Here is a 24,030-nt window from a genome sequence, read left to right as displayed (position 1 = left end):
GGCACCAAGGACTGATCTTCAAACTGACGACAGCTAACGTTCCCCTCCCCTTAATCAAACTAATAAACTCATTCCTCAAAAATAGATCCTTCCAAATAAAAATCGACGACCACCAATCAACCCCACGGTCAATCAACGCAGGCGTCCCACAGGGTTCATCGTTATCACCGCTGCTCTATCTTGCATACACTAACGACTTTCCAACCTTAAGGCCATCAACAGTGTCACTTTTTGCCGACGACACCCTCCTGTACGCTAGCAACCGCAACTACAAATATGCAGTCCTAGCGTTACAGCGACAATTAAACCTAACGACAGAGTGGTTCACAAAGTGGAGAATTCAAATAAATATCTCTAAGACAGTAGCAGTGATCTTCGGATCTAACTCCACAAATCGGAAAATGAAACTTAAAATAGGAAACCAAAAATTGGAATGGAACCACCACGCCAAATACCTCGGCATAACCTTAAACTACAACCTAGGCTTCAACAAGCACATCAAAAACATCTTACAAAAAGCGCGTGGTGCCCGGACAGCATTATATCCAACACTAAATCACAACAGTGCTCTACCCCTACATACAAGACTGGCGATCTACAAAATTTATCTAAGACCTATTGTGTTATATGCCGCAACAATTTGGAGGCATCTCATTGGCCACTACATGTGGACCAAGATCGAGGCCTTCCAAAACAAAACTCTACGTATCAAAACCGGCGCCCACTATTCAGTGTCAAACTTAAACCTTCTTAACTCCACAAATATTCCACCACTTAAAGAAGAGGCACTCCGCATTGCAAAAACACTCCAACACAGTTTATCCACCAGCAAATTTCCACACCTATCACGCCTAGCCTAACCGACAAATAATATCATCAAACACCTCATACAGAGTGAAAAGGCTCAGCCTGGTGTTCTAAATAGGCCACAGGCCGCCCAACCAAAGCAAATTGCAATTACTCAGCTTTACATTCAACGTTAAATTTCGAGTAAGTGTTACTCATTTGACATCAACTCTACCATGACAGAAACCGTCGTTCTCTCCGCACCGGCACCAGTGGCTGCTTCGCCAGCTGCGAAGAAGTCTCCGGCCAAGAAGAAGGCCAGTGCTGCTGCTGCCAAAGTAAAGAAGCAGTCCGCTGCGTCTCATCCGACCACTTCCGTAATGGTCACGTCTGCAATCAAAGAACTCAAAGAGAAGAAAGGTTCCTCTTTGCCGGCTATCAAGAAGTACTTGGCTGCCAACTACAAAGTCGATCCCGCCAAACTGGCGCCGTTCATCAGGAAGTTTTTGAAAGCCGCCGTCGCCAACGGTACTGTGGTTCAGACCAAGGGCACCGGCGCTTCTGGACATTTCAAACTGCCAGTTGCCGAGGTTAAACCAAAAAAAGTAGCTGCGGCCAAGAAGAAGCCGGTCGTTAAAAAAGCCAAAGCCCCCGGTGCCATAAAGAGGAAATCGACATCTGCGAAGAAAGTGAAGCCAGCGTCCGGCGAACCAGCGGCTAAAAAAACCAAGAAGGCCGTTGCCGCGAAACCTAAAGTTGCTAAACCGAAGAAGTCGCCGGCTAAGGCGAAAAAACCTGCTATCGCTGTAAAACCCAAAGCGAAGAAGACTCCAACCAAGAAAACAGCGGCTCCCAAGAAGAAGTAAACTGTGAACGATCACTTCTCACACTACCCTTAAAACGGTCCTTTTCAGGACCACAAATTTCTGATACGTCTAAATTTACTTTTCTAGTTAATTAATTTAGTACCCACTTTTGTTGATTAGGAGTTTTTCGATTTTCTTTTATCCTATATTATTCCTATTGGATCAGATTCCTCCCCGCTTTGAGTACTCCAATATTATTATTTATTATACTATGCTCTTCAGATCTACACTCGTCAATCTGTTTATAATAATAATTTTACGTATTGATAATTACTTACCATATTTTGTACCAACAGTAGTCGCCGCACAATATGACATCGTTTACTGATTATATTTTAATACTAACAATAATATAGTATATTAATTAATACTTTAATAATGATTCATTTTATTTTATATACAAATTACAAGGTCTTACTAGTGCTCGGAACTTGTTGCGTTTGCATGTTTATTTTACTTTTTTACCAGCAGATTTATTATGCTTAGTGCTTTATAAATCCATTTCAAGAAACCAAAAACAAATACCAAAAGTTTATATCGCATAATTAGCGATTTTTAAATTTTCGAGCATTTTTCTCGATTTTCATGGAAAAGTTTGAAAAATCATACAAATAAAAATATTACACAACCGATGTAATGAAAATCCATACGAACTTAGTTGGAGCTTTTACTTATACATTATGTTTTTAAGCATCACCGACAATATTAATAAATATAAACCGAGAAGCATTAAAATTATGTTATAAACATCACTAATGTTTTCCGTAGTTGGAGACCTGAAAAATGTTTTTTTTATCATCTAAAACGAAAGTATTCGTATACGAACAAAGTTGAAGATGCCACAAGACCTTAAATTACCGTGGATTCAATTGAAATGATTATAAAATATATTATAATAAGAAATATATTATAGATTATGATTAAATTGACTTAAGTACCTGCGTTTTTAGGTACGATTCCCAAGAAAAAAATATTCACAATTTACATACAACATTATATTGTAACAATAATAATAGATAAACGTTAAACAATAATTGATAAAATATATGTTTTTAATCATAATACCTTTTATTTTAATTAGTGAAAATGAAATTTGATTTTAAACTGAAAATAGATAGGTACAAGCTCAGCCAGCTAAAATATTTTAATATCAATCCAGAGTTATTAACAAATATAGGTACTCAGGTACCTATTGTAATATTATTTTATATTAATATATTATTATTAGGCAATTAAATATTTTTAATGCAATTTTACATTAAGTAATACATTTATTGTACTTCATACATGCATATAGTTATAGTTGTATAATAATAGAAAACGTACTATATACATTATTTTAAAAGGCGAAACATTAAATCCAGCAAAACTAGAGATCAGCTCGAAACTTGTTGCATTTGCATGTTTTTAATCTTATTTTAAAAATTGAATAAAGCGAATTTTTAAAAATATTTACATTTCTTCAGCTTAAAACCAGGTATCAAATTTGCATGGAGGTACATTAGACCTAGTCTTCTCTATGATACAAGACTCTCTATTGTTAAATCTAATGTGGTAATTGTAGCCTGCGATACGTGCCATACTGTATTAGAAATCAAATTTGCCATTAACAGTGAATTACCGCTCGCTGATAATACTCATAAATACTTTGATTTTCGTCATGCAAATTTTACTATAATAATATCTGCGTTCCTTAGTTCGTTCAATTGGTTGGAAACTATTAAGTTATTTGATGTTAATTCATCTACTGATGTACTGTATCATGCTTTACATTTCATTCCTAAAGTGATTAATACATCGTCTAAATTTTCTCATTAGTTTTCTAAAGATCTTAAGTCCATTGTATTCTCAAAAAAAGTCACCCATGCTATATATAAAGCGTCGCGGTGTCCTTATGATTATAATGCGTTATCTAACCTTCTGAGCCGTTATAAATTTGAGTATAAAAAATGCTATAAATAATTTTTATTCCAAACTGAAAATGCACGCACTTTCTGGAACTTTATACGAAGGAATGCTTCGTGTAGTGCAATTCCGAACACAGTTCACTGGGATAATATTACTTACTCGGGTCCTGAATCAATCTCTAACCTATTCTCTTCATATTTTAGTACCCTATATGTTAATACGTCTACATCCATTAAGAAACTTCCTGATATTCCTTGTTCTCATTCTTATCTGCCTAACAACTGTGAAATCAGTCTTATCGACGTTGAAAATGGTTTATCCTCATTAAATAATGTTAAATTAGCTGGTCCGGATGGTTTACCTAGAACGTATTTCGTTATGGTTGATATTTTGTCGTTCGTTGAAGGATGGTATTTACCCTTCATCATTTAAAATGAGTTCGGTAAATCCAATATTCAAATCCGAGGATAAATCTAATGTTAGAAATTACCGACCAATTTCGATCCAGAACCAAATTCTTAAATGTTTTGAACAGTTAGTCCTTAAAAATATTTTGCATTTCGTTAACACAGTTTTAATGGATGAGCAATATGGTTTTAGAACCCAACGGTCTGCCACCTTAAATTTAATTGTGTTTAATAATTTTTTTTTGGATGCAGTTGAACAAGGCTCACAGATTTATGTTATTTTTACTGATTTCACTAAAGCTTTTGACTGTGTAGACCACTCAATTCTTATGGAAACTTTATCGAATACTGGTTTTGGTGAACCTATACTTTCATGGCTTAAATCCTATCTGTCTGGTAGAATACAATGGGTGAAAATGTATAATAAGAAATCTACTGTATTTCGTGTACCTTCCAGTGTTCCTCAAGGAGGGCATTTATCACCTATATTTTTCTCTCTATTTGTTAATGTTATAAAATCTGCTATTCCTGATAGTAGATTCCTTATGTTTGCGGATGACTTAAACATTTTTCGAAGAATTGATTAGTTTGCTTACTGTTTAACTCTTCAAGATGAGTTAAATACTCTTGTGTTGTGGCTTAAGTCTATTGGGTTACATTTTAACATTGACAAATGTAAGTCTATGTCTTTTACAAGGATTCGTTCACCTACAGTAAACGCATACACAATAAATAGTGCAAGTATAGATATGGTCACTACTAAAAAAGATCTGGATGTAATTTAATCAGTCTCTAATAAGCTTGGACTGATTTTCTTGGTTGATAAACGTATGACAGCGAATCTAGTGTTTTTGAGTAAGCTAATTAATGGTTATATTAATGCTCCCTGCTTACTCTCCCAAGTTAACTTAAGAGTTCCTCCTCGTTTTCTAGATGCTTTTTTAATTCCTACCCATCATACTAACTATGGTTAGATTGTTAGAACAATCCATTTGATCGAATGATGCGTTTGGACAAAGAACACCCTACCTTCCTTAGTATATAATACCTATTATATTTAATGTGTGTTTTGTTAATTATTAATTACTTTATGTCCTCAAAATGTTGTATTATTTAAATTATATTAACTGGTATTTTTATTACTTTCTGTTGCCCGTTATATAATAATAGCTAATTTATAGGTATAATCTTGTAATAATTTAAAATTATTAAATATTTTTTTGAATTTAAAAGTAAGGCCACACATTTGTTTAATAATTAATATTTAACGACAATAGGTTTATAAATAATTATTGTATAATCATATTGTATACTTAACCTTAAAAATATATTGTACAAATTTGTATTTTTTTTAATAAAATGGTATATTATGAATGTTAGATAATGAGCAATAATTACTTTACATGGCTACATTCATGTAATACAAAAAGATTAAAAATATTTTGTTATGTTTTTGAATAGTGTTATTTTGCTTAAATTAATACATAAATAAGATGTAGCCTTATATAATTTCATCATACATAAATCGAGTATTATTAATAATTTTTATGAATGGAATTAGAATAGTTAAAATATTTTGAAAATTATATCATCTCAATAAAAAACTAATACAAATATTCTGTAAAAATTAAAGTTTTTAATAACGTTATTAAACTTTAAAATATATCAATTATCAACTATAATTAATTTCTTACCAGAAAGTCGAGTATCAAATTTTTTTTTTCTTTTTTAAAGTATTATTTAATATTTTAATATAATATTATTAATACTCGAAAAATTAGATAATTGTAAATATATTAATCACTCTCCTTATACAATCTAAAAAAATCAATTACACAAACAAATAAGTCGATTTTTTTTTTATTGTAGAATTTTAATAACTATTAAACATTTTTTTTTTAAATAATTATATTTACCAAATATTTATGTTTATAAATCTACAGATTGGTTGAGTAAGTGAACTGATATAGTATACTTCTTATAAAAATGTTTGTTATATTCTTACATACTATTAAAATACATGTTTTTATTACGTAAAATATATCTACTTACATAAAATAATGTCAATTTCAAAAAAGTATATATATTATAATTTTGAAGTTTAATGAAATAGTAGGTATATCGTTGTCAAAAAATAGACAGATTCTAATATATTATTCCTACACTTCAAAATAGCGTATTATTTATTTATTATACCTAGTATATTATTAATTATAGTGAAGCATATTATATTCACTTGTAAAACATATTTCATAGATAAAAACCCCATGTGTATAAACTATAAAATATAGATATTATGTATTTTAGTATTTATGTACAGACGTGAGCTACACTTAGTGAAGACTGTACATGACAAAGACTTAACACTTCACATGTACACTAATTAACTAATTACGTTTATACATTCACAGAAGTTAGAGGTAAGCTCATAATACTACTTTTACTATACTATTTTACATAATATTGTACCAATTTATAAAAAATTATGTATTTTAATATTATATACCTAATACTTATAGTTATTTTTAATCAGTGGTTGAATTGGAGGGGGGGACGCAGGAGGACTCAGCTACTCTTCATTTTTCTTCATATTATTGCGTACCCCTTTATTCTATTTATCAAAGAACGCAGGGGAACGCAGCGTCCTTCGACATTTTTATGAATATAAAATTGTTTCTTAAAAAAAAAAAAATAAATACGAAAAATATTGGAAAGATTAACATTTAATTTAATTTTTGGTATTAGTTTTTAAATCTGTATGTTAGGATATATTAAGAATGCAATAATAAAATATTATATATTTATATAATATTATACAACACGTATCAAGTGTTTCCACCACATATTAATTCGTGGTATAAGAGCTAAAAATATAATATAACGTTTACGAAAACTCCCGGGTGTTCCACCGTGCCGACGATAACGATCTATAGTAGACCACTGACAATGGGTAATAAATAATAATATAATATAGAGTTCGTATTTGGAGAATCCGTCTGTTGTTTTCGTTATCGACGATTGACGAATGACGATCGTTTTCTACAAAAATTAAATATTATTTATATTTAATTTGGAAACAGGGCACGCTACTAATCGGTATTATGTTGGCTTGTTACTGTTGTAATGTTTTGTAAATTGTAATTTTATTGAAAATACTAAATAATAAAAACTGCACTCCTGGAGTCCTGCACGTCACGTCGGAGCATTAAACTACCTATACGGATTTGTTTTATTTTATATAATTATGAATAAACGTCAACAATTCTCCATATCGGACTTCTTCAATAAAAAGAAGAAAAATGACCAAGGTAATCTAAACATTTTAATTAAACAATAATTATAATGATCGTTATAATAATATAATATATTTAATAAACTCCCAAACTCCAAAGGCATAAGGTATAATAATTAGAGCCCGGATTTATATGCATTTGCATGTTTGTACTAATATATAGCAGTGGATATTTTCATTTGTTTTTGTGTTTGATTAAATGTTTAGAATTTTCTTTGGGTAAAAGTATGGTTTTTTTTTTAAAAAAAACACATTTTATAAAATTTAACATAATGCATATAATTGCATATTTAGCCACTTTTTCTTTGCATATTTGCATCATATTTGACACTTTTTAAATGCATATAAATCCAGGCTCTAATAATAATATTATTATTATAATATCTCATTTCAGTGTGAGAAAACCAAATAGTATCTATATCTACCTTTGATTTATTAATTTATGTACTAATATAATATTTAAAACTATAGATATTAATGACAATCAATACAACGAACACAATACCGATGATCCAGGTATCCCTAAGTCTGCAGGTACTGTCTTATATTAGCATTTGAATTGTATTTTATAACATATTTTATAGTATGGGATAATAATACAAAATGGAAGTTGACCAAACATATTTTTCATTATATTTTTATTTTTAATAATACTGAGTTTTATCATATTTAACATTATAATTATTGACTTAAATGTAATTGGCATGTAATTTTTTTTTCAGTAAATAATAAAGACCATATTGCTGTTAACAGCAGTTTATGTCAACCAATTGAATTTACAAGAGATGATGACACTCCTGAATGTTGGGATTCAAAACAAGCAAAATACTTTTGTGAAGAATATCCATGGCTGTATTTTAAAAACAAAAAGTTGGGTTGTAATATATGCCATAAAGTAAATTTAAATCTTAATAAGAATCAAGTATCTTATGTGCATGTATCATCAAACTGGATTCAATGTGACATTGTTCCAACTGGAAATAGTATATCCAAACAACAAGCTAGTTTGAGGAAAAAGATCTCCAAGCATAAGTGTAGTCAATCACATATCAGTGCAGAGAACATAATTCATCGCAGTAAGCTAGAAACTATGGATTTACAAATTATAAAAAATAATAAATTACAATATGAAAGTACAGAAAAAATATTTAGAACAGCTTACTTCATTGCTAAAAATCAACGTCCATTTCTAGATATGCCTAAATTAATAGACCTACAAGCTCTCAATGGAGTTAATATGGGTCGAGTGTTACAAACCAATAAATCTTGTGCTAATATTGTTGACCATATTTCTAATGAAATGAGGCTTAAAATTTGCAATGATATTATTGAAAACAATAGAAAATTATGTATTGTTGTTGATGAGTCAACTACATTGAGCAAAAAAACAATGTTAGTTATTTGCTTAAGATGTGCTAATGGTGATTCTCAAGAAATTAATATATTTTTTTTTGATATTATTGAGTTAAATTGTACTTCAGCTGAATCAATTAAAACTGCTATAATAAATAATATGTTAAAACATGGAATCAAATTAGATTTTTTAAAACAAAATCTAGTTGGATTTGTTAGTGATGGAGCTTCAAACATGCTGGGAAGAAAAGCTGGAGTTGGTGTTTTACTACAAAAAATTTTTCCTGACCTCATTATCTGGCATTGTTGCAACCATAGATTGGAACTTGCGGTAAGTGATACTATTAAAGAAGTGCAAGGTCTTAATCACTTCCAATGTTTTTTTGAAAAACTTTATTCGTTGTATCACCAATCTCCCAAAAATATGACAGAACTTAATGCATGTGCTGCATCTTTAGAAAGCACTATTTTAAATATAGGAAAGATATTTACAATTCGGTGGGTGGCATCCAGCTTTAGAACAGTACGTGCAGTTTGGAATAACTATGTTGCTCTCCATAAACATTTTCAAGAATCTTCCACTGATAATAAAAGAGATGGAAAAGAAAGATCTAAATATTTAGGTCTTAATAATATGTTAACATCAAAAGACTTTGTATTCAATTTAGGTATTTTATATGATGTATTAAATGAATTATCTGATTTGTCATTACAACTACAAAAAAGAGATTTAGGTTTGGCAAAAGCTCATAATATGATCGACCGAACAGTTAGAATTTTGGATAGTATGATTGAAATACATGGACCCAAACTAACAGAAGTAAATTTAGCAAACGAAGAAATGGTTTTTAAAGGCATCCAACTTCATATCCACAAAAGCGTGCAAAAGATTAATTCCAGACAATTTTTCAGAAGTATTTCAAATAATCTAAAAAGTCGATTATTTACTACTCAGTCATCACATGTTTCAAATGCTTCCTCTAACTTATTTAAAGAAACTTATGATCAATTATTAGCTGATTTAAATGTATTTGATTCAAATACTTGGCCAGACAATTTCAACATTCAGTATGGCGATGATAGCATTCGTCGCTTGTCACAAAAATTCAAAGTTGATGAAATTAGTGCTGTTAGAGGTTTTCGTGAATTTAAAGACACTCTGGATGAAAATATAGAAGACCTTAAAAATTTGACCTCTGCAATTAAAACAATTGCAATATCTTCGTCAGAATGTGAACGGGCCTTCAGTTCTATGAATGAGATAGTATCTCCAAAAAGGAATACTCTAAGTTCTGAACATATTTCATCATTAATATTCATAAATGCTGTTGGTCCACCAGTTGAACAAATAAATACAACAAAATGTATTGAATCTTGGATAAAAAAAGGAAAAAGACTTGCAACTGAAGAAAACTGTCCTAAAAGAATAAAAGCCACCGAAGAAAATTCTTATGAATCACTATGGAATCTAATAAAAGATTAAAAATGTTTGTTATTTATAACTTTTAAATAATAATTTTAATAAATACAATTTATAAGTTCCTTACATTTTTTTTGATCATACATTTTAAAGCAGTACATATACCTATGATAAAAATAAGAATTATTTAACTTGCAGCACATCTAAGAATATAGTCACAGCCAGTCACAGGATGAAATAAATTATTTAACTAACGTTAAACTTCAAATATTAAAATTAATATTGAAAAAAAAAATAATATACTAATAAAAGAGGAATATTTCTTATCTATAAATTTAATATTTTTCTGTAGGTAACTGTAAAATACCCGAGTTATTTTATTTAAAATTGAAAGTTAATTGAGTAATTCATTTTATCATGTGGCTTTAATAAAAGAATAAAAAGAATCTTTTTTAGGTTTTTTTGAATTAAAAAAACATGGTGCTGCTGACTATGAAAATCTGTTGTATAGTATTTTGGAATCTTATGATCTAAACGTGAAAAACTGTCGTGGACAAAGATACGATGGTGCATCTGTTATGAGTGGCAGTAATAGTGGAGTCCAAAAACGTATCATGTCAGTGGCACCAAATGCACCATTTGTTCATTGCTGCGCACATAATTTGAATTTGGTTATATCTGATGCAGCCAAAAGCACTCAAGTAGCAAATAATTTCTTTGCCACTGTTCAAGCTATTTTTAACTTTTTTAGTTCTAGCGCTCCTCGGTGGGCCACGTTAGCTTTCAGTGAAGATTTTGCTCGCAAAATTAGAAAGAAAGTATTGAAAAAAATATGTCCAACTCGATGGGAAGCCAGACACGAATCAGTCTTAGCTCTTAAACAACGATATATGTATGTACTTAAGTCATTGATTAACATAAGTTTAATCAGTAAGAAGTCTGACGAACGAAGTGAAGCTCAATCTTTACAAAAAAAAATGGAATCTTTTCAATTTGTGTTGATGTTGAGTGTTTGGGAAAACATATTACGACCACTTCATGGTGTTTCAAAAATGTTACAACAACAAAATATGAATCTACAAAATGCACAAGACAGATTAAAAGATGTTTATTATTTAATAAATGAATTAAGAAATAATTACGAAGATATAGTAAATAATGCCAAGTCATTGTGTTTGAGATGGAGCTTACCTGTTACATATACTGAACCTCGTCAGATTTATGCAAAAAAACATTTTGATGAAGTCGATGGAGATAGGCGGTTAACTATAACAACAGAAAACTTTAAAATTAAAGTATTTTATCCTATTATAGATACTGTTTTAATGCAACTTAATAATCGTTTTAAAACAATAGACAATGTATGTACTAAATTTGATTTTCTTAATCCAAATAATCTCTTATGTTTAAGAGAAGATAATATTGTAAAGGAGTCATATGATTTCATTCAAACGTATAAAGATGACATTAGTTCTGATTTTACTGGTCAGATTTTATCATTAAAAGAATTAATAAAAAATAAAAATTTAACAACTATAAATGAAATGGCCAATTTTATACTTACCAACGATATAGCAACAAGTTACTCGGAAATTTTAGTAGCTTGTACAATATTTTTAACTCTGCCAGTTACAGTAGCAACGGCTGAAAGGTCATTCTCAAAATTAAAAATTATAAAAAATTATTTAAGAAATTCTTGTAGCCAAAATCGACTTTCAAACATTGCTATACTCAATATAGAACAAAAGCGGACTTCAGAATTAAAAACAGACAAATTAATTAAAGACTTCTCTAATTTGAAAGCAAGAAAGATGAAATTTGTTTAAAATATTAACATCATATTATTCTTATAAAATGTATTACTTTATTCTATTATAATGAACTTATTCTTTCATGTGTTTTTATTTATAATAAATTAATATGATAGATATTAAAAAGTGTTGTTCTTTACTAAAATTCATGTTTTACAGGTATGAAATACTTTTTAATAAAGGTTATGTTTGTTTGTTGAATTTTACCTAACTGACCCCAATAAAATTGTTGACTAATTTAAACCCTGGTGCAGTTATGCTAGATAATGGCCCCTAAATAATCTTTTGCCCTAGGGTTCAAAAATTCTAGTTGCGGCACTGAGTAATAATATTTGATTTAACAGTGCGCAAGTGAGCTACTTCCATAAGTTATAAATTACAAACCTGTATGTAATGAAACCAACATGATGATATGGTATGATATGAACTTCAAAAATAAATCTATATATAAACTAAACCGCCGTCTTCTCCATAAACCTCCACCTTGTCAACCACTAAAATCGCCAGAGGGAACCAAAATCTACGATCCAATCTCGAAGGCTGAACTATTCGCAGATACTATGTCAGATCAATTTCAAAACAACCCGGGTCCGACACTACCCGAAGTTGAAAACTCCATTCAACAACTTCGTAACATACAATTACCCCCATCAACAACCCATGTATCACCAAACGAGGTATGGAGTATTGTCAAACCCAAAAATACCATTTAAAATCTCAAACATCCATGCATATCGTTACGACCCCGTCAACTACTACTAAGACAACCGCCGAACGGTGGTACCGCAGTACTTGACCGCCGTGGAATAGTCCACCAACACATAAATATTCCAACAGAACTCGATTCAACCACAATTAATGTGAAACTCGGTAATGAAATCACACAAATCACGGCTGTATACAAAAGCCCCTGTGCCACACTCAAATCGACAGATCTAGATGCGCTAACCAATCACAATGGCCCATTCATAATCGGCGGCGAACTGAACGCAAAGCACACAGACTGGCACAGCCATATCATTCAGATCCGTTTCGTCGTCCGTTCGTATCGCACGTCCGCCGCACCGCACACACTCGTATTGTCACACACCGCGAAACCAGTCGCCGCCTCCGACAGGCGTGCCACGTGCTCCACTCATCACGTGTCGTCTCTACGCGCAATCTGCCGATATCGCGCGAATATGGGAAATAAGAAGAAACGCAACAAGACTCCGCCGCTGAATTGCGCTAAAAAAGTCCGTTCCGATCCCAAATCACCACTACCTCAAGTTAATTCCATGAAACAATGTTTCGAACCACCGTCTCCCAGTCCTACGGACAGCGAATCATTATCAGGCGAATCCTTTATATCTTAAGACACAAGTTCCGACTCACAATTTGACGACTTCACCGTAGAACCAACACCAGGTAACAGTTTATTTAACGCTAATTCAATCGCATCTCAGCTATCACAACCACAACATTCAAAACCTAAAACGGATGAGACTTCTATTTCCTTCCAACCACTAAAAAACAACCCAAAAATCCCACCAATAATTCTCAAAGGTTCATCCTGGAGAAAAGTGGCGGGCAAACTTATGACTACTATTCCAGAAAATTCATTGGAAGCAAAGTCCTTTGGACCTGAGTCTATCAAACTCCAGTGCTTTGACATTGAACTTTTCCGAATAGTTCAAAAATATCTAACAACATCGAACACCGAATATCATACTTACAGTATCTCTTACGAAAGAACTCTAAAAATAGTTATCAAAGGTCTCCTTAGGGAAATCTCAGACACTGAAGTTTTAGATGAACTAACTAATCTATACTCCGTATCAAATAAGAGCGCACCGCGTTGGCGCATCCAAATGAATCGTGGAGCGACGTCCATACCCCCCTTTGCCGGGTCTATTCGCTGTCATTGGTCGCACTGCGGTAGCGCTCTCTGTCATGCGCGAGTTTGGACCGATTTTCGTGCGCCGCCCGGTGCGCTCTTATTTGGTACGGAGTATAGGTTACACAGTAACCAATGTAAGACAGTTTGGTAAACAAGACCAAAAACTTCCCATTCATATGGTTGTTTTAAAAAACACACCAGAAAATAAGGGGATATTCAACCTCAGATCACTGTTCTACATGACAGTAAAAATAGAAAGATATAAGTCAAATACACCAGCTCAATGTTACAACTGCCAACAATTCGGCCATTCAAGCTTACACTGCGGCGCTTCTCCGAGGTGCGTTAAATGCGCTGGAAAACACAAAGCAAAAGACTGCACTAAACCTCTTGATGTAAAACCAAAATGCACAAATTGTAATGGAGACCACACAGCAAATTACAAGAAATTCCCAGCCTTCACACAAGAGTCAGAAAAAAGACGTTCACTCAAGCCAAAAATACTTAACCAACTCACTCACGATAAAATCCAACCTCAAATTCAAACTAACGCGACAGATTCATCACATCAAACCATCTCTCGCCCAAACACTAGCTATGCTGAACGTACAAAACCAAAAGTCAATAAATCAATTTCCGAACAACTTCAAAAATTAGTTGTAAACATCTCCTCTGAGAACAGTGATGCGAAAACAATCATAAACACCATAGTGGCACTACTTCCACTACTACTCAATTTACTTAACCAAATATGAATTATACCAGAATAATGTTTTGGAACTGTGAAGGCATAAATCGGAAACGCCTTGAACTTCTAAATTTAGTCCAAGAAAAGAAAATTGACATAATCCTATTAAATGAAACTCACTTATCATCCAATAAACAATTCAAACTACCTAACTTTATTACGTACTCAACCAACAAACCCTTGGTCAACGGTCGCCCACCAGCGGGCGGAACAGCTGTTTTGATAAACCGAAAAATCAGCCACATACAAATTCAAATCAATACTAATTCGATCACTAATACAGCAATTCAACTAAAACTAGGTCAACACGAAATTCGGCTAGTATCTGTCTATAAAAGTCCGGGTACTCCACTTCAAACTAAAGATATTGAAAATCTTCTTGACCATAGACATATAATTAGAATAGACCAGGAATGATAGCCGTTTTACATGTAATACATTGAAGCCAACATGTGTGTGAGAGAGACAGACAATGAGCGGTTTATTCGTGGAAGAAAATGTCTTTGTTTTGCCACTTTTTTTCAAAAATGTGTACTTTTTATAGGTCGATATACCGGTATACCGTATTTTTAAATTTTAAATTCATAAAACGGATTACCAAAAATTTTGATTATATCGAAAATACCAAAAATACTAAAAAAATAATTAATATATATCATATATGTACTAAAAATAAAACAAGCTCATTGGAAACCCAAGGGGGATATATCAAATATATATATATATATATATATATGATATATCTACCTTGCGTGTACCTATAAAACTGATAAAATGAAATAACATTAAAAGTTATAAGAATTTTGTGGTATTAGACGTCGAAATGTTAATCTGATAAATGAAGTATTCTTACATTTAATTTATAAAAAAAATATATTTTTATTAATTTAAAACAAATATTAAAAAAAAAAATAGGTCATTTTTTAAGGACATTTTTATGTCACTTGCATTTTTTTAGGTAATTTAAAAAAAAAATTAAGGTCATCAACTTCCGAGTACATTACATCTAAATGATCTAGTATGTAAAGGTGTACAACGGTTATAGTTATGCATTTTATGTATAATAAAATAGAAAATATGTATTATTTGAGTCAATACTTGTGTAATGTAATATCGTTCTCATTGGATCTTTGAGATTTGCAAATGCAACATTTTTGTACCATTGTGTTTATTTGTACGAAATAAATACAGAAAAATGTGGTCAAAAGTATTTTGTGTAAAAGTCAAAAAATTATAAAATTTGGACTAGTGGTGGTATTCTCGTGAGAATTCAGCATAAAAAACAAACCATAATAAATAAACAATAAAAATTATACTCTTATCTATCGACCATCTGTATTATCAGTGTTATAACGTCTTTGGTAAAACCGCAGTTTTATAAAGTCATGTTCGCCTCATATATTTCGTATCATTCCTGGTCTATTCTATTATATGTCTATGTTCTTGACACCCAACAGCAGAATGTGATAATAGCAGGGGACCTAAACGCAAAAGACAGAGAATGGAACAGCCGAATAAATAACCAAGCAGGAATTTCTCTAACCAAATATCTCAACTCCAGAATCGACATAACAGTAGCCGCCCCTACTACGCCAACAAGATACCCTACGGACATCAGACACTATCCTGACGTACTCGATATAGCAATAATGAAAACGGGAAAAATAAGTTATGTACTAGAAAACCTCACACAAGAACTATCTTCTGACCATCCCCTTTACTTCTTGATATTTCCTTAAACATAGCTCATACCTATCCACCTAAACCTCAATACGCAACAAATTGGGAAACATTCGCGGAAGAAATGGGAAATCTATCATTTACCTTTCCAAAAATCAATAAAACAAGTCAGATCGATGGACTGATTACTCAACTGTCGTCAACCATTTCAGATAAACTGGAAAAATGCTCAGCTTTATTCTCAGCTCAAGATAGGAAAAATGATCTGCCACAATTTATTCAAAATCACATTAAGAAAAAAACGGACATTAAGAGCGGCCTGGCAAAGGTCCAGAGACCCAAGTATAAAAAAGGTCCTGAACAAGCAAACTTCACTTGTCAGAGATCTGCTGCAATCACATAGGGATAATGAATGGACAACATTTCTAGGATCAATAGAAAACAACGCTCAAGGATGGTCAAAGCTTTACAAATTGAATAGAAGACTTCTCCGAAAAATGCCTTCAGCGCATCCGCTTCAAGATGGTGATAACAATCTTCAATTTGACCCTGAATCCAAAGCCAACCTTTTTGCAATAACAATGGAAGAACAGTTTAAAACTCTAGATAGTCACTGCTGGGACGACGAAGTAGTTCGTGAATCCTTAAAACAGCATGATGAGGCAATATACAAAAAATCAATATTTTTCTCTCCTGGAGAAGTACTCGAAACAATACGAAGACTTCCAAATAAAAGTTCTCCGGGACTAGACAATATTTCCAACTGCGCATTAAAACATGGTGAGAAAAAACTCGCATACCATCTTTGCCAAATATTCAATGCCTGCGTCAGATACGAATACTTTCCCACGGCGTGGAAAGAAGCAGCAATCATAATGTTACCAAAACCGGGTAAAGACCCCAAAGAGCCGTCAAATAATAGACCGATTTCTCTTCAAAATACAATGGGCAAAACACTAGAAAAACTTCTTCTAACAAGATTAAAAATATATATCATGCCTAAAATCCGTCTAGAACAACACGGCTTCAGAGCAGAACACAGCACGACCGAACAACTGATAAATATATTAGATATAGTAACCAACAAACTCAATATTAGGCAAAAAACAGTGGCTACCTTCCTGGACGTACAGAAAGCCTTTGATAAAGTCTGGCATGAAGGCCTTTTATTCAAATTACTAACCATGGACGTGCCTCATCAACTTATCAACATCCTTAGATCGTTCCTCCAAGACAGAACATTCAAAGTAAAAATAGGCGACCTACTTTCAGCCTCAAGAAAAGTAAGTGCAGGCGTCCCTCAGGGGTCATGTCTTTCTCCGCATCTATTTTCTATCTACATTAATGACATGCCACTAGATAAAGAAGCCAACATTGCTCTCTTCGCGGATGATACAGTATTCAACGCCACCGGCGCTACGAACAATGCAGCAATAAAAAGAGTACAAAGACAAATTGACCTTGCTGTTCCTTGGTTCAAGTAATGGAAAATAACATTAAATCCATCCAAAACAAAAGCAATCATGTTCAGTAACAAATTATTGTACCAAGCCAAAACACTACATTTTGGAAATACTCAGATAAAATGGTCAAATACAGTTAAATATCTGGGAGTAACTATCGACTCAAAACTAAATTTTGTCAACCACATTAAAACCACGCTACATAAAGCATCTGGGGCAAAATTCTCACTATTTCCTCTCATTAATAAGTTAAGTCCGCTTCCTCTCAAAACAAAACTATACATATATAATATGTATATAAGACCGATAATTATGTATGCCTCTCCAGTGTGGTCATCAAACTTATCCAATTCAAGTTGGCAGAAACTTGAAACATTCCAATCTAGAGTTTTAAGATTGCTAACGGGAAGCGACTGGTACGTGTCCAACCACACGATAAGATCGTCACTGAACATGCTATCAATCAAGGACACTGTAAACAAAGAGAAAAATGCAACAACTCAAAAGATTCAAAATTCAAATTCCGATCATATATCATTCATATTCAATAGAAAAAGCCACAAAGAATTATTCAAAAAAAAACCACTTAGTATATAAACATAAGCATTAAAAATCAATAAACATTTCTTAATCACAACGTAAATCCCTCTGGCAGAAGCATAAGCTTGAAACAAAGTAAAAGAATACAAAGCAAAGCAAAGCAACTGGCACAGCTTACACTGCAACAAGTCTAGCAAAACAATTGTGCAACACGCTGAAACGACAAACCGTTACTCGATCGGAGCCCCCGACTCGTCCAAATACTACCCGTATGTCCCAAAACATCGTCCAGACGTCCTCGATATTTTCCTACTTGATACACCAAACATGAACTATACTCTCACTAATCACTGCGACCTCTCCTCAGACCACAACCCGCAATTAATAAGCCTATCTTCTCAACTCGCGCAATGTAGACCACCTAGTGCAAGAAATCGGATAAATTGGAGGAAGTTCCAAACTGAACTAGCACCTCACATAAAAAATAACTACATCTCATCAATCTCGGACATTAACGAATGCATAGAACAACTAACCAAAGCCATCCAATCAGAATGCTGAAATTGCTCCTACACAGTAAACCAACCAGAGCCACTGAAATCGATACCGGACGATATTCGACTCGAGATTGACACCAAACGATTATTATGTAAAAACTGGCAACGTACACGTGACCCAAAGGTAAAAACACTTTACAATGCACAGGTGTCCTACGTAAAAGATATACTTTCACGACATAGAACATCACTATGGCATGCTTTCACCTCCACAATAAACTTCAAAAATAAATCTATAAATAAACTAAACCGCCGTCTTCTCCATAAACCTCTACCTTGTCAACCACTAAAATCGCCAGAGGGAACCAAAATCTACGATCCAATCTCGAAGGCTGAGCTATTCGCAGATTCTATGTCAGATCGATTTCAAAACAACCCGGGTCCTCCACTACCCGAAGTTGAAAACTCCATTCAACAACTTCGTAACATACAATTACCCCCATCAACAACCCATATATCACCAAACGAGGTATGGAGTATTGTCAAACGCCTCCCCTCCGCGAAAGCACCAGGGGGGATGGCATAACAAACAGAGCCCTAAAACACCTCCCGAAAATAGCAATTGTCCTCCTAGCAAATATATACACATCATGCTTCAGATTCTCATACTTTCCCGACCAGTGGAAAAAAGCTCATATCGTAATGATCCCTAAGCCAATGAAAAATCACCTCTTACGCGATAATCACAGACCCATATCACTGCAAAACACAATGTCGAAAGTCTTTGAGAGAATTATACTCTCAAGGCTTAAAAATCCCATTAATATTAGGAATGAACAACATGCTTTCCGTACGGGCCACTCAACTACGACACAACTAATAACACTCATCGACGACCTAACATCCAAATCCCAAGAGGGAGAAAAAACAGTGGCTGTCTTTCTGGACGTGGCGAAAGCTTTCGACCGTGTGTGGCACCAAGGCCTGATCTACAAACTGATGACAACTAACGTTCCTCTCCCCTTAATCAAGCTGGTGGACTCCTTCCTACAAAATAGATACTTTCAAATTAAAATCGACGACCCCCAGGGTTCATGTCCGTCGCCACTGCTATATCTCGTCTACACTAATGACTTCCCCACCTTAAGACCAACAACAGTATCGCTCTTTGCAGACGACACCCTCCTGTACGCTAGTAACCACAATTACAAATACACAGTTCTAGCATTACAGCGACAACTTAACATAACATCAGAGTGGTTTTCTAAGTGGAGAATACAACTCAACATATCAAAGACAGTAGCAGTTGTCTTTGGACCTATCTCCAGGAACCGTGAATTGAAAGTGGAAATAGGAAACCAACATCTGGAGTGGAACCACCACGCCAAATACCTTGGCATCACTTTTAATTACAACTTGGGCTTCAACAAGCACATCAAGTTCACTTTACAGAAAGCGCGTGGTGCCCGGACAGCACTATATCCAACACTCTATATCACAACAGTGCTCTTCCTCTATACACAAGATTGGTGATATACAAAATCTACCTAAGTCCTATTGTGTTCTACGCCGCAACGATTTGGAGGCACCTCATTGGCCATCACACGTGGATCAAGATCGAGGCCTTCCAACACACAACATTACGTATCATAACCGGCGCCCACTATACGGTAACAAACCAAAATCAATTAAAATCTAAAAATATTCCACCACTCAAAGAAGAGGCACTCCGTCTTGCAAAAGTACTCTAACACAGTTTATTTACCAACAAATTCACACACCTATTACGTCTAACCTAACCTGACAAAAACTATCCTGTAACACCCCATACAGAGTGAAAAGGCTTATCCTGGTGCTCTAAATAGGCCACCGGCCGACCAATCAAAGCAAAAGCGCCAAACCTAACATCAGAATGATTTAAAAGAGGAGAATTAAACACAACGTCTCCAAGACGGTGGCAGTGGTCTTTAGGTCCAACTCCAGAAATCGCAATTTGAAGCAAAAAACAGAAAACTAACACCTGGATTGGAACCACCACGCAAAATACCTCGGTGTTATCTTTAATTATAATCTAGGTTTCAACAAGCATATTAATAAAAACACCTTACAGAAGGCGCGTGGTGCCAGGACAGCACTATACCCAACACTGAACCATAACAGTGCGCTTCCTCTGCCCACAAGATTATCAATATATACAATTTACCTAAGGCCTATTGTACTATACGCCACAACGATCTGGAGGCACCTCATTGGCCATCACACGTGGATTAAGATCGTGGTCTTCCAACACACAACATTACGTATCATAACCGGCGCCCACTACACAGTAACAAATCAAAATTTACGGAACTCTACAAATATTCCACCACTCAAAGAACACAGGCACTCCATCTTGCAAAATCAAAACACCGGGAATTATTATAAACGATCAACTGATACAATGGTCATCCAACACCAGATATCTAGGAGTAACCCTCGACCAATATCTCAATTTTGGCAAACATTTCCAAACGTGCCTGTTTGCAGATGATGTATATTAATTGAATCCTCACCTACCTGGGTCCTGCCTCCAGTAAGGCCAAAATAGAGTCAATACAAAACATCTGCTTAAGAACAATAATCACGCTTCCGTGGTTCGTATAAAACAAGACTCTAATAAACTCCGCGCGTAACTCAACAATCAAATGTAAAATTTAAAAGAACAGTAGAATACTCTTCCACAAAATACTAATAACCCCCTATCCCCACATCCGTGACCTAGGTCACTCTATCATAAACCCACTCTTAACTAGGAACACCAAACACCTCGACTGGGCACAGCTATAAAAAAAATCCATAACAGTTCAAACCCCCAGAACATTCATCATTCGCACGTCATTGTTCATATTGTCTAGACGTCGACTACTTCTAAAGCGTTCCATTTCGAACAACCAACCACACCATGGGCGGCCGCAGAGCCGGTTCCAAGAGAAATCGAACACCTCCGGTCTCTAATACAAAGAAAACTCGCATCGATCCATACTCTTCACCACCGAGAGATGCTGTTCAACGCCAACGGGCCGAACCGCCTTCTCCTGATGTCGACGAGGAAATATCGGGCGACTCTTATTTTTCTGATTCTACTTCTACCTCGTCTATCTCAACAAACTGTCCTCCCAGTCCGTCTCCTTCTCCCAATCAACCAATCCAGAAACTCTTAGACGATACCACCCAATCTACCAAACCAAATTCTGTTGTACCGAAAAAAGCTAAGATTAGTATACCACCGATTTTCATCAAAAACTCCTCTGATTGGCGCAGAGCTGCACCAATTGTTTTTAAAAATTCTGACCTCTCCCCTGAAACTGTTTGCGCGCAAGCTTCCTCAGATGGATCCATAATGGTGAAAACTCGTGAACCAACACACTACAGACAACTTCAAAAAATCCTACTAGAATTGAAAATTACTTTTCAAACTTCGAAACTGCCCGAAGAACGAACCTTAAAAGTCGTACTGAGGGGCATCCCCATTGATATTACTCCTGATGATCTAAAATGCGAACTAGAATTATTAAACTTCGATGTCAAACTCGTCAAACGGTTTGGTCCACCCAGCAAACCCATGCCAATCTGTCTAGTCATACTTGGAAGTGGTACTAACTCTAAAGAAATTTTCGAGCTTAATGACCTATTTTACATCAAAATCTCAGTCGAGACCTATAAGCAAACGGGTCCCTCACAGTGCTTCGCGTGCCAACGAACTGGCCATGGTTCCTCAAACTGTACTCATCCCCCCAGGTGTGTAAAATGCTCAGGCGAACACCAAGCCAATAAATGTCCGAAAACCTTAGACCAAGAACCTACTTGCTGTAACTGCGGTGGGCGTCACACCGCAAACTACCGCGGCTGCCCATACCTTACCCAAGCCACAATCGCAAAGTCTGCCCAATTATCCACCAATCGTGCAATGCCAACCCTCCCAGCACCAGTCACACAACCAAACAATACAGATCTCAAAAAAATGGACTACGCTACAGCAACCAAATCCAAGGAAATTATCAACAACGAACAAATCATAGGCCTGCTAACTGATCTCATCACGGTCATATCTACAACAAACGACCCCAAAGAAATGCTGTTATCCACAATAAAATCCTTCTTGACCCTCTTCGGTAAACAAAAATGAACACAAATCTAAAAATTTTACATTGGAACGCCAATGGCATTTCAAAACGAATAAACGAACTCAGTGCTCTAGCCTCTTCAATCAAACTTGATATTATTTTAATCGGTGAAACACATCTAAAACCTAACTTGACCCTCAAAATTCCAAACTATTGTACTTACAGAAACGACCTGCCGTCTAGGCCGGGCTCTAAAGCCCATGGCGGCACAGCAATTTTGATTCATCGTAATATTATTCATCAATCAATTCAAACAAATACCAAACTCCAATCTACTTCCATTCTTATTAAAATAAACAACGAAAGCTTGCTTGTTTCCTCGGTCTACAAATCTCCCTCGGCTACCTTGGACCCTTCAGACTTGGATCTTCTCATAAACAGTGCAGACAACTTCATAATTGCTGGTGACTTAAACTCTAAGCACCCGCTTTGGAACAGTCGTAAAACTAACTGTGCAGGAACGGTATTATACAATCACCTACAGCAAAACAATTACTCAATTATCGCACCGGACACGCCAACCCATTTTCCAAACTCAATCAAATACAGACCAGATGTACTTGACATTGCTATTGTCCGCACCTCTTTATTAATCCAAACCACTAACCTCAATGAACTTTCGTCAGATCATAATCCAATTCTACTAGAGCTATCTGACTCACCAATTAAAACCTCCCCTCCATCGCCAAACCTCTCCATCAATTGGAAAAAATTCTACCACATTCTTAGTGCAGAAAAAGACAGTGTCAATCCCTCTACAAACACCAAGCAAAGCATTGACAGCACCATCCAAAACTTCACAAACTCAATACAATCTGCATTAGACAATAGCTCTTACGTCCGAAATTCTAAAAAGCACCATACAGTCATTCCTACTGAAATTCAACTAGAAATCTGCGCCAAAAACCGCTTACGCAGAGAATGGCAACGGACTCGTGACCCCCAGACAAAAAGGCTACTTAACTCAAAAATACTATGTATTAGACTCATGCTCCAGACCTATAAACAAGATGAATGGGACAAATATCTGAACTCCTTAAATCAAAATGAAAAATCAATATACAAACTAAACAAAAACTTACTAAGAAAGAAACCAGCCACCCACCCCATCTTAGGACCCAGCGGATTAGTATACTCAGCTCAAGAAAAAACAGAAATCTTTGCAGACTCTCTTGAGCGACAGTTCACTTCAACTCATGGACCAAATCTCCCGGAAG

At 34.6% G+C, this 24,030-nt stretch overlaps 2 protein-coding genes across 2 annotated transcripts in view; one reads left to right on the top strand and one right to left on the bottom strand.

Moving 5' to 3' along the window:
* The window catches only part of LOC132922933 (histone H2B-like), a 110,072-nt gene that overhangs the window by 3,916 nt on the left and 82,126 nt on the right, over positions 1 to 24,030 (bottom strand). The gene's annotated exons all lie outside the window — the stretch shown is intronic.
* On the top strand, positions 985 to 1,699 carry LOC132921089 (histone H1A, sperm-like). The gene has a single exon (XM_060983924.1). The coding sequence runs from the start codon at positions 1,023 to 1,025 to the stop codon at positions 1,650 to 1,652; it is 630 nt and encodes a 209-aa protein (XP_060839907.1). The 5' UTR covers positions 985 to 1,022; the 3' UTR covers positions 1,653 to 1,699.

Source organism: Rhopalosiphum padi, chromosome 2, assembly GCF_020882245.1.
Source record: "Rhopalosiphum padi isolate XX-2018 chromosome 2, ASM2088224v1, whole genome shotgun sequence".
NCBI classification, from domain to species: Eukaryota; Metazoa; Arthropoda; class Insecta; order Hemiptera; family Aphididae; genus Rhopalosiphum; species Rhopalosiphum padi.
Note: the sequence above shows the minus strand (reverse complement) of the source record. Positions and strands in the feature narration are given on the sequence as shown.

Excerpts from the sequence above, each read along its gene's own strand:
- LOC132921089 (XM_060983924.1), top strand. The coding sequence starts at position 1,023 with ATGACAGAAACCGTCGTTCTCTCCGCACCGGCACCAGTGGCTGCTTCG.